The 12,116-nt window shown below is 46.9% G+C and overlaps 1 protein-coding gene across 1 annotated transcript in view; it reads left to right on the plus strand.

Moving 5' to 3' along the window:
- Window positions 1-12,116, plus strand: part of plcg1 (phospholipase C, gamma 1) — a 29,457-nt gene that overhangs the window by 2,466 nt on the left and 14,875 nt on the right. Inside the window, exons 2-14 of the mRNA XM_080535104.1 lie at window positions 5,238-5,390; window positions 5,532-5,625; window positions 5,745-5,792; window positions 6,462-6,546; window positions 6,680-6,763; window positions 7,264-7,286; window positions 7,433-7,502; window positions 7,734-7,835; window positions 8,827-8,945; window positions 10,385-10,470; window positions 11,074-11,194; window positions 11,323-11,491; window positions 11,650-11,772. Coding sequence (XP_080391230.1) covers window positions 5,238-5,390; window positions 5,532-5,625; window positions 5,745-5,792; window positions 6,462-6,546; window positions 6,680-6,763; window positions 7,264-7,286; window positions 7,433-7,502; window positions 7,734-7,835; window positions 8,827-8,945; window positions 10,385-10,470; window positions 11,074-11,194; window positions 11,323-11,491; window positions 11,650-11,772 — 1,277 coding nt within the window. The remainder of the gene's footprint in view (window positions 1-5,237; window positions 5,391-5,531; window positions 5,626-5,744; window positions 5,793-6,461; window positions 6,547-6,679; window positions 6,764-7,263; window positions 7,287-7,432; window positions 7,503-7,733; window positions 7,836-8,826; window positions 8,946-10,384; window positions 10,471-11,073; window positions 11,195-11,322; window positions 11,492-11,649; window positions 11,773-12,116) is intronic.

Raw genomic sequence — 12,116 nt, forward strand, 5'->3', positions numbered from 1 at the left:
TCCTCAGGACTACTTGTGGTGTGACGGTCTACAGGTTGTTTTTTTGGTTGAGGTGAAGCGCTGTAGAGGGATGGTGAAGCTCTGCAGACGGGTTGAGGTTGGGTTTGAAACTTTCAAGTAATTTGTGCCGCAGCATGAAATGTCTGCACAACGACAACTGCCTAGACCGAGAGCAGAAAGTTGGAGTTGGAGGCGATGTTGTCAACCCTGCAGGTGTGATATTCAGATTACACTCTGACATAATAAGCACATCTTATGTTTGATGCCACCTGCACGTCTCTGTGGAAACTGTCAGTCAGTTTATGATTAATCGATTTTTCGATACGTGGAGTAAACGGGTCTCATGACGTTGAGGGTTGTTGTGTTACCCAAAGGCTTCACACTCAAACGTGCGTTGTAAACATAATCCCTAAACCCCTATACATTAGTCTGGTCCCGTGGTCCAGCACCATGGCCTACATTGCATACACATGCCCATGTTGGCATGATTTAGTAAATCATGGTTCATTATGCGTACAGTTGGTAGAGAAGAACTTAAAGGGATATTCTTCATTTTTAATTGGTAAGCCAACTGCAAGGAGAAAAGGGCAGGTTGAAGTGCTGGCTTGCGTAGCAGGAAGCCTTTTCTCTCATCTCTCTGGAAGGTGACACCGCTGACTTATCTCTTGTTTCCTGCACCTCCAGCAGAAGCCTGCAAATATTTGGACTAACTTAAATATTCCCTCAAATATTAGTCTGTCAGATCCAGTCACTGCAGAAGTCAGCTTCCTTGGCTGGGGCGTAGTACCTATGATAGGGGGAGGATAGAAAGGTGTTTGTGTCGGTCTGAAAGATTCTTGGAGAGGGAGAGGTTATAGGTGTGAAAAAAAGACACTCTCAAGATGCATACAGTGCTGCTTGAAAGTTTGTGAACCCTACAGGGATGGTCATTATTTTTGTATAAAATATGAAAATGAACTTATAAAATCTATCTAAACCACAATTCATAATAAAGACAATAAAGTACATAACCTATAAAATACAAAGTACATAAAATAATACAGTTTTTTTCCTGAGCCATCCGTTGGTAGATTTGCTTGAATCCTTTGGGTTGTTTTCAGCCCAGCTCCTTGACTGATGGCTTGACGTTCTGTTGAAGACTCTCCTGGTATACAGAATTCATGGTTCCCTTAATGATGTGGAGTCATCCAAGTCCAGAGGAGGAAAAGCAGCCCCAGATCTTGACATTCCCACCACCATGCTTGACTGTTGGGATATGTTTTTTTTGGTAGTAGCCAGTGTTGGGTTTTCGCCAAAATTTTTGGTTTTGATTGTGACCAAAAAGGTCAATATTGGGCTCATCTGTCCAGAGAACAGACTTCCAGAAACCTTCAGGCTTGTCCAGGTGGTCTCTGGCAAAGTTAAGACGGGCAGTTTGTTTCTTTTTTGACGGCAGAGGTTTAGCCCTAGAAAGCCTCCCATGAATGCCATTTCGATTTAGTGTACTTCTTGTTGTTGAAGCATGCACAGTTACCTGAGATTCATCAAGGGAGGTCTGCACATCTCTAGAAGTTATGTTTGGGTTGACTTTCACCTGATTTAGCCTATTATTTTTCTTGTGGCTCTCTGGGATATTTTGGAAGGGCGTCCACTTCTAGACAGAGTTGCTCTCATGTTAAATGCTCTCCATTTGTAAAATGATCTGCTTCACAGTGGACTGATGCAGCTCAAATCTTGAGATGTTTTTATAGCCTTCCAGACTGAAGGCTAGGGATGTCCCGATCCCATTTTTTCACTACCGATACCGATACCTGGGCTTCAGGTATCTGCGATACCGATATCAATCCGATATTTGTATTTATTGTTTTACTCCTGAATAATAACAAATACTTCCCCAGTATTTAGTCCACAACAACAGTTGGCTATTAAAGACTGGCAGCCTTTATTCAAGCAACAAAACAGTACTCTGCAGTACTCAGTGACCAACTGGTTTAAAGTTAAAACAATTTAAACTGCAGCATTCAGCATGGAAAAAAAAAGAGTTACTGTCTGATTTCTAGTTTTAGTGCCTTCATGTTTTTATTCTATTTATCTTCTCTTACAAATGGCAAATCAATTATAGCACCCTTTTTAAAAGTGTAGCCTAGTGACGCTGCTGGTGAGACCAGAAATCAGTCCCAGAATCAAAGGGGTGTCAACAATATCTGCTTTTCGTTTTTTTCATAACAGGCAACTTGTTTTAAGTACCACTCGATATAATATACAACAGTTTAACGATCACTAAATACTTATAATCTGTGGGTTGGATTCACTGTTGCCAGAGGCTACCGGTAAGTGATACCTGGCTTGTAAACATACTTTCGTTTTAGAACGAAACGTTAGCCACTTGCGTTTTTAGCAGTCACCATTCTTGAGCAAAACATTGATACAAACAAACATTCAAATACTTGTGTCGTCTTGAATTTTTTTCCGATTTCAATGTATGACGCATCATTTGAAAGCTTACCATCTGTAGTTTCAGACTATGTAAACAACCGAAAAATTACGTAAACAAATGGTTTATGATTTCACCAGCTAGCATCATGACATTGTGAGACTCATTACACACAGGTAGCTACTAGCCAACTCTCATGCTCGTGACCACTGACTGCTACTGTTGTCATCACGTGAGTGACACGCCGGATCGCGAGCCCCAGATCGCTGCCTATTTTTTTTCTGGTGCGATCTGCGATCCAGCATTCAGGACCAATATCGCGGCGATATGCGATATCAATATCGGATCGGGACATCCCTACTGAAGGCTATAAAAACACTACACTCTTCCTGATGTCGTCTGAGATCTCCTTTCCTCTCGGCATGGTGTGTTTTGGATTCACCTGTAAAGGTAACACACAACTGACCAGATTTCTTGCCTCTATTTATCCTCCCCAAACTCTTTCCTCTCATTAGATTGGTTCATTTGGTACCCAATTATTTACCCACCTGATTCTACTTACTTGATTTCACCAATGCAACTTGGGGTTCACTTATTTTTGCACCTGCACTCATTTCATAATTAAGTTTTTCTACCAGTCATGATTTCCTCTAAACCAACATATGGAATTGGTAAATATAAACCTGTTAATGTCAGACTGGTTCTTACTTAAAGATGTAGGCTAATGGTAAAAACAGAAATAATCTATAATTGCACAAGGGGTTTCACATACTTTCAAGCAGCATTGGATATATACGTCCCTACTAGGGGTGCAACGGTTCAGTTGGCCCACGGTTCGGTACGGTTCGGTATTTTGGGTCACGGTTTTCGGTACGGTTCGGTTCAGAAACAAACGTTCCAGACCAACTCGACCTCTGACCAAAGGCCGCGTTCGAGGCATTCACGTGGACGCTCCGGCGCTCTCAGAGCTAATTTACGAACGCGGCCAAATTGATCTTCTCGCCATAAAGCTTAAGCGTACAGTGGGCTTCCTGTATAGATTTTAATCTTGCTTTTCCTTGGCTTCCAGAAAACGTCTTGTCTCCGCCCTTTTCCTTTCACAATTGGATTATGGTGATACAGTATATAGGTTTGCTTCTCTGTCCACTTTATCCAAGCTAGACCCCCTGTATCATTCGGTTCTAAGATACATCACCAATAGTGCCTTCAGGACCCATCACTGTACACTGTATAGTCTGGTTGGATGGCCATCTCTTTCTGTCAGAAGGCTCCAACACTGGTACACTCTTGTGTTTAAAATCATCTCTGGCTTCTTACCGAATTATCTGGGCCTGAAGTTCATCCCTATACCGAGTGGCTCGGGTCTCAGGTCTCGTAGATGGCTACAATACAAGGTGCCACTTATCATGAACAATGTTGGAAGGGCAAGCTTGTCTTATTATGGCCCTTGGTCTTGGAATGACCTACAGACTACTTTTAAATTAGAGGCCCTTATTTCCATAAGTATCTTCAAGCGTAGATTAAAGGATGTGGTCACCGCTCGCTGTACCTGCTTTGGTTAGACTTCTCAATGTTTTAATCACCTTGTAAATACCCCTACCATTGTTTGTCTATTGTATTGTTGCCACTGTCTTATGTCCTGTCTTGTTATCTGAACAGTTTTTTTAAGCTACTATTTTGACCCTGTCTTGGCCAGGTCTCTCTTGTAAAAGAGGTTTTAATCTCAATGTGACTTCCTGGTAAAATAAAGGTAAAAAAAAAAAAAAAAAACGAAAACCGAAAACCGTCACGGTTCACTAGTGAATTGAGCCGTGGAACGCAAACCGTACCGTCCGTAAAAAAACCGAGAACCGTTGCACCCCTAGTCCCTACACACATACACTCATACTCACACACAGATGTGGTGTAGGCGGCAAAATAGCACAGGATGTGTGGTTTAGGGCAGGAAGAGTAGCAGGAGCAGAGGTGTGTGTGTGTGTGCGCGTGCGTGGGCCCTGGGCCTGAGAACACTGACTGTCAAACAATATGGATGGGAATTGGCCTGTCCTTACAGTTCAGCCTTCAGCTTCCCTATACTGTACCACTCTTAGTGGCCTGGGCTGGAGATTTCAGCTTAATTTAATATCTACCTGCACTGATCTAGTGTCCTTGAAGGTCATACTGCACTGTATGGGATTTCTTTGTTGGCATGTAATTAGTTCCACTTACACTGTCACAACCAGTCCTGCAGTATAATTGTGCTATTCAGATCACATCTCTTTTCATTAGCTCCACACCAGCATCTGCAAGTGGATGAATGAGAGCAGCGGGATCATGTAATCACACAACACACACACACACACACACTCACTCTCACTCTCACTCTCTCTCTCTGAGGGTGTGGAGTAATCTGTTAATGGCACTCTGTGTCGGGGTCAGCCCTTACAGTCCCACACACCCTGGGTCAGACAGAACCGTTCTGTTGACTCCTCAGTGTCAGCCTGACAGACGCCTCTCTATCATCACCCAGAGCAGCAATACCCCCACCTGACACCTCTCTATCATCTCCCAGAGCAGCAGTACCACACCTGACACCTTCCTGGGGGTTCTGGGTAGCCCTGAGGTTGGATGTTTGACGCAATGGCTCTTAAGCTACTGGACAGTAGCCTAGGCCACACAGCCTAGTGTGTGATGTTTTGTAGTAGGCTTTTCTCTAGTCACTGTGTGGGTGTGGGTGTGGCCAGACTACTGTGGGAGTTCAGAGTAGTGTTTAACAATCTATCTTGGACAGAGGAGTGTTCGAGGGAATGACTCCTGTCTGACTCCTGTGTCTCCGTCTCCCTAGTCGACATCAGAGAGATCAAGGAGATCCGTACGGGGCAGAAGTCACGTGACTTTGAGCGCTACGTGGAGGACTCGGCCGCCCGGCTAGACCAGGCGCACTGCTTTGTCATCCTGCACGGCACCGAGTTCCGCCTGAAAGCACTCAGCCTCGCAGGTAAACACGCACACATACATACAGTACACACGTACGTACGTATGTACACACACACACATGCATGCACACACACAACCAGACAGTGATCCTTTGCGGAGCGTTTGTGACCCCTGATCCTATTGCTTGTCTCCCCCCCCCCAGCGACGTCTGATGAGGAGATGGCCATGTGGGTGAAGGGGCTGAACTCTCTGCTGACTGACACACTGAAGTCCCCGACACCGCTGCAGATAGAGAGGTACTCTACCCACTCACTCACACGGTGTAGGTCAAATGACAATCCCTTTGCTTGTAGTGTTCTGTCTTTACCATGACTCTGGTTTTGAATGGCGACCTTCTCTCTTCTTCTGCACCCAGGTGGTTACGAAAGCAGTTCTATGCCGTCGATCGCAACAGAGAAGACAAGTGAGTCCTGTCATTCAGTGCTGCTGGATATGAACTGTAGGGGTAAAAGTTTCTTTAAAAAAATTAAATTAAATTAAGATCAAAATTGAAACAATCCTGAAGATTGCTGAAGAAGGGCAGTGTTGTAAATCAGTGCAACATGGACAATGATCAAACGTCGGATTGTTTTCTATCAGTTGAGAAAGATCTGATAATGCGGTTAGATACGTGACTGATTCGCTGTAACACTCTCTGCCTGAAATGTGATGGTGGGGTGTAGCGAAGGAACTAACCTCTCAGCTCACAGACCAGCACCACTTCCTGTTGCAGGAAACAGACTGGAGAGGATGGGAGAAAGAGAGAGAGAGAGAGGGAGAGAGAATTGTCTGTTACCCCTTGACACAAGGAGAGGGTTGAGTGTCAACAAGCCTTTATTGTAAGAGTGTAACCAACTTAGCCTGGCCTGCAACAACATTAACAATGGTTCTAGTCGCTGTCGCTATGGAGAGGAGTCAGAGGAGAAGGAGAGGGGACAGAGTGATGAAGAGCTGGTTGGACAGAGTGATGGTGTGTGTGTGTGTGTGTGTGTGTGTGTGTGCGCGCGCGCGCCCAGTGTGTTTGTTCGCCTGTGTTCTCTCTCTGTGAGTTTGATATAGTGTGCGTGTGTCTGTGTGTGTGTCTGTATTGTAGGATATCCTGTAAGGATCTGAAGAGCATGCTGAGCCAGGTCAACTACAGGGTCCCCAACATGAGGTTCCTCCGAGAGAAACTTCCGGTAACGTCCTCACCCCGCATCAGATTCTCCATTAACTCCCCCTCCCTCCCATCTCTTCACTATACAGATACAACAGATATGATTGGCTAACAAAGGTGCTGATCGTAATGTCATTTCTCTCCCTCCCTCCAAGGATTCTGAGATGAGGAACGGAGACGTCACCTTCGGCCAGTTCGCCCAGCTCTACCGCAACCTGATGTTCGACGCTCAGAAATGTGTACGTTCAGTTGTCTTCCTCCAACCCATGTAGGAGGTGGTACTCTTACACACACACAGACAGACACACAGACAGACACACACAAACACACACACACACACACACACACACACACAGACACACACACACACACACACACACACACACACACACACACAGACAGACACCCCCCCTCCTCCTCCTCTCTCTCTCTCTCTCTCTCTCTCTCTTTCCTGGTTCTCGGTTCTCAAATGGCTGCCAGATCAATACAGAGCAGTTAAAACCCACCAAGCCCCTCTGGAGGATAGCATTAGGGTCTGAAGACAGACAGACAGACCGGGAGGCAGACAGGCGTTGGACAGAGTAGATGACCTCATTGACCTCGGTGTAGCCCTGTGAGGGTGACTAAGTACCGGAGTGCCAACCTTCTGGGAACCTATGAGTGTTTAGTCAGCTGCCTGTACGAATCCAGGAAAGGGGAAATAACAATGTTTATGATTTATTTCTTTATCTCTTTTCAGATGGAGATTCCATTCCTACAGAGGTAGGTGAATGCACGCACACGCATAAACACACACACACACACACACACACACACACACACACACACACACACACACACAGACAGACAGAGCTACACTTTGTTTTTTCGATGTGCATCATGAAACGCACCTGTCCCTCTCCCGTCAGGTTCATTGAGAGACCGGAGCAGAAGATCTCACTAGAAGACTTCAAGAGCTTTCTCCTGGAGTCCCAGAAGGTGAGGCGGACGCTCTGACCTGTCTGCTCGTTGCTCTGGCAGCCCTCACAGATATGGAACATCATCTCAGCCAACACCAACTAATCCCAATGCCTCTAATGTCTCCCTGTGTGTGTCTCTCTCTCTCTCTCTCTCTCTCTCTCTCTCTCTCTCTCTCTCTCTCTCTCTCTCTCTCTCTCTCTCTCTCTCTCTCTCTCTCTCTCTCTCTCTCTCGTGTGTGTGTGTGTGTAGGAGCTAGGCGCCACAGACCACAACAAGGTACAGGAGTTCATGTTTGGCTACCTGAAGGACCCGCTGAGGGAGGTCGAACAGCCCTTCTTCCACCAAGACGAGGTAGATCTCTTTCTCTTATTTATATATATAAACATATACATATACATATATATACATCTCATCCTCTCATAGGCAATACAAGATGAGTGATTATTGTTCATATAAAATGGGTTTGGAGAAACATGATCTGGTGGGCTATGGGTTGACGTATCCACACACCAACCCCGAGGGCTTTTTCAAACAACCAAAATGGCCGACATGACCTCGAATGACACGAGCCCGACCTGTCACGCATTAACGCATTCCTGCTTTATCGCGATTGACTGGAAGGATGAGTGAGAGAGAGAGGAGGAGGGATGACTGGCAAGATATGTCGGCGGTCGGAATCGAACCCGGACTCTTCCAGTGATGCGGTATACGCACATTAGTATTACGCCCCCGGTATTCATGTTTTTAATAGTTCTCTTTCCATTTGCTGTTCGACTGAGTTGCCCCTGCTCTGTCTGCGTGGGGAGAAGATGCTTTCAGACCTCCATTCTGGGTCATGACTCATGACCACATCCTAAAAGAAAACAACAACCTGATTGGCAGCAGAGAGAGACCGAGTTCTGTGGAAGGGAAGGAGCTCTTTTTTTGCGGCCCCCTACACCACAGTGACGCTGGACGTGTCTGCCACAGAGGAAGGGGCTGAGGCGTACAGGCCGCCTGAGCACTCTGCTCCCTCTCCTGAGCCCCTGGTCGTACTGATGAAAGGACCGCTGCTATGCTCCCTAGAGCAGTCACACAGAGTACCCGCCGTTCGAAGAACAGAGAACGACCCGATCCGTCTCTCCAATAAGTCCCTTTTATGGACTGATAATTCAGTTGTTATTTCTGTAACGTATCAGTTATAATATTCGTCATCCTAAGACTGTATGACCTATTCGAGGTGGACGTTGAGTACTAGCTAGTTAATGCTTATTATTATTATTATTAGCTAATAATGCTTTTTCTAAAGCAGTTGGTCATCCCCCCCCCCCCCCCCCCCCCCTCCTCCTCTCTACCTCTCTAGTTCTTGACGTACCTGTTCTCTAAAGAGAACACCATCTGGGACTCTACGCTGGACCAGGTGGGTCCTGAGGACATGAACAACCCCCTCTCCCACTACTGGATCTCCTCCTCACACAACACGTAAGGATGCGTGGCTAGAGGGATGCGTGGATAGAGGGATGGGTGGATAGAGGGATGGGTGGCTAGAGGGATGGGTGGATAGAGGGATGGGTGGCTAGAGGGATGGGTGGCTAGAGGGATGGGTGGATAGAGGGATGGGTGGATAGAGGGATCGGTGGCTAGAGGGATGGGTGGCTAGAGGGATGGGTGGATAGAGGGATGGGTGGCTAGAGGGATGGGTGGATAGAGGGATGGGTGGCTAGAGGGATGGGTGGCTAGAGGGATGGGTGGCTAGAGGGATGGGTGGATAGAGGGATGGGTGGCTAGAGGGATGGGTGGCTAGAGGGATGGGTGGCTAGAGGGATGGGTGGCTAGAGGGATGGGTGGATAGAGGGATGGGTGGATAGAGGGATGGGTGGATAGAGGGATGGGTGGATAGAGGGATGGGTGGATAGAGGGATGGGTGGATAGAGGGATGGGTGGATAGAGGGATCGGTGGCTAGAGGGATGGGTGGATAGAGGGATGGGTGGATAGAGGGATGGGTGGATAGAGGGATGGGTGGCTAGAGGGATGGGTGGATAGAGGGATGGGTGGATAGAGGGATGGGTGGCTAGAGGGATGGGTGGATAGAGGGATGGGTGGCTAGAGGGATGGGTGGATAGAGGGATGGGTGGATAGAGGGATGGGTGGCTAGAGGGATGGGTGGATAGAGGGATGGGTGGATAGAGGGATGGGTGGATAGAGGGATGGGTGGATAGAGGGATGGGTGGATAGAGGGATAGGTTGGATAGGACAGACTGGGTGGAGGACAGTACTTTGTTGAAACAGACTTGCTTTGTTTTTATACAGCTTTTCACATTTTTAATCATTATTGATGTTGGACTTCGGAGAGATCGGAAGAATCTTACATTTTTCCCAGATATTGCCCCCCGCCCCCCAATGATTACTATATAGGCCTGTCAGATGAAAGTGATATTATTTAACAATGAGAGCTTGGCTTCTACAATGCAGGAAAATAGTGTTTTCCTCCCATTGAAAGCTATGAGAGGAGGGGTGAGGCTGCTGACCCTCTGTGCTCGGTGTGAAACAATACTCACTGGCACCCTGGAACCAAAACCTCCATATCGCTTTGATTATATTTGAATTGACTGGCTGAATGAGAAATGAATGTTTACACTAGCCAACACAAAGAAGGAGCCCTTTTGATTCTTGTGTGTGTGTGTGTGCGTGCGTGCGTGCGTGCGTGCGTGCGCGCTCGTGTGTCCCACTGTCGTTTTTTTGCCCATGACATTATGAGTACAGAAGTTCCATACAGAAAGTGTGCCTGTAGGCTGCCTGGCTGTTGAGATGCAGGCCATGCGTGTCTGTGTGTCTGTGTGTCTCTGTGTGTGTGTGTGTGTATGTCTCTGTGTGTGTGTGTGTGTGTCTGGGGCTCTGACGTGTGTGTGTTTATTTCTAGTTACCTGACAGGAGACCAGTTCTCCAGTGAGTCGTCCCTGGAGGCGTACTCCCGCTGTCTAAGGATGGGCTGCCGCTGCATTGAGTGTGAGTTCATATAAACATACACACACACACACACACACACATCCCCCTCTGTCCATCCATCTATTCTTATCCCCTGTAAAACACTGTGAGCACTGGTCAGACAGGTTACTCTAGGATGGCTATCGTCACGTAACTTTGTTTTCAAATAGACTTAGGGAGATGTTTGACATCATGTTTCTATATTAATGGTTAATATAATATATTTATTAAGGTTTCTGGACCCAGATAAGAGCTTGCTCCTCATCTACCTATGTCCTGAAATGAGTCTTGTGACTAATGAGTCCTGTCCGTGACTAATGAGTCCTGTCCGTGCGTGCGTGCGGCATGTAATCTGCACCATGTATCTAGGAAGGAAGAGGTTTTGGAAGAATTATTTGGGGGAATTCCCTGACCCATGCCTATACCTGTGTTTTTATTTTATTTTTTAGAGTAGGTGTCTCTGCGTGTGTGTGTGTGTCCCTTCCTCCCAGTAGAGATTTGTTGACTAACAGGACTGTGTTTACTGTTGCATAGAAAGCCTTTGTTCACCACTGCACACTCAGGTGACAACTATGCAGGCATCGCTATGCCGTCTCATTACGCGTGTCTGTGTGTCATCTGTAGTGGATTGCTGGGATGGGCCTGAGGGAATGCCTGTCATCTATCATGGACACACCCTCACCACAAAGATCAAGTTCTGTGACGTCCTGGCAACCATCAAAGAACACGCCTTCGTCACGTCTGAGTGAGTCTCCGTGTGTGCGTGTCAAATAAGAAAAAAAGATACATAATAATAATAATAATTGATACAATAAGTACAATACTATTTTCTATGACTGTGACCTCCACTAACCCACCTGGGTCCTCCCACAGCTATCCCGTCATCCTCTCCATCGAGGACCACTGCAGCATCGTGCAGCAGAGAAGCATGGCCACCCACTTCAAGAAGGTGTTCGGGGACATGCTGCTCACCAAGGCCGTGGACATGTCAGCTGACGGCCTGCCCTCGCCCAATCAGCTCAAGAGGAAGATCCTCATTAAGGTCAGGGGTCACCCGAGGCTCCTCCTCCTTCCTTCCAAAGACACGCCCTGTAAAGGGATTTGAAATTAAAAAAACAGAACACCAGAACACTTCACTCTTCCTCACGGTCATTCTTTTCCCTCCTTCTCTCCTCCCTTCTTCTTCATCCCTGCCTGCAGCATAAGAAGCTGGCAGAGGGCAGTGCATATGAGGAAGTGTCGACCTCCACGCCGTACTCTGAGAACGACATCAGCAACTCCATCAAGAATGGCATCCTGTTCCTGGAGGACCCCATCAACCACGTAAGACCTGCCCCCCCCCCCCCCCCACCCTCTCTGGTTGTCCTGGAGACCATTTAACTCTGTCAATCACACCACGGTCACGCTCAAGTTCGAATTGGGTGATATTAAGGCCCGATCCCGATTCCCTTTTCTACCCCTACGGCTCGTTTTGGAGTGCCACTCGCTTTGGAGCCAAGGCCTCCGAACAGAGCCACAAGCCATAGTAGGGGTGTAACGGATCACCTAACTCACGGATCGGATCGTGTCACGGTTTTTGAGTCACGGATCGGATCATTTTTCGGATCAACACAAAACATAAAAATACAAATAAAAATGTATTGTTGAATGTTGATGAGGAATTTTCG

This window comes from Nansenia antarctica (genome assembly GCF_963989245.1).
Source record: "Nansenia antarctica genome assembly, chromosome: 6".
Classification (NCBI taxonomy): Eukaryota; Metazoa; Chordata; class Actinopteri; order Argentiniformes; family Microstomatidae; genus Nansenia; species Nansenia antarctica.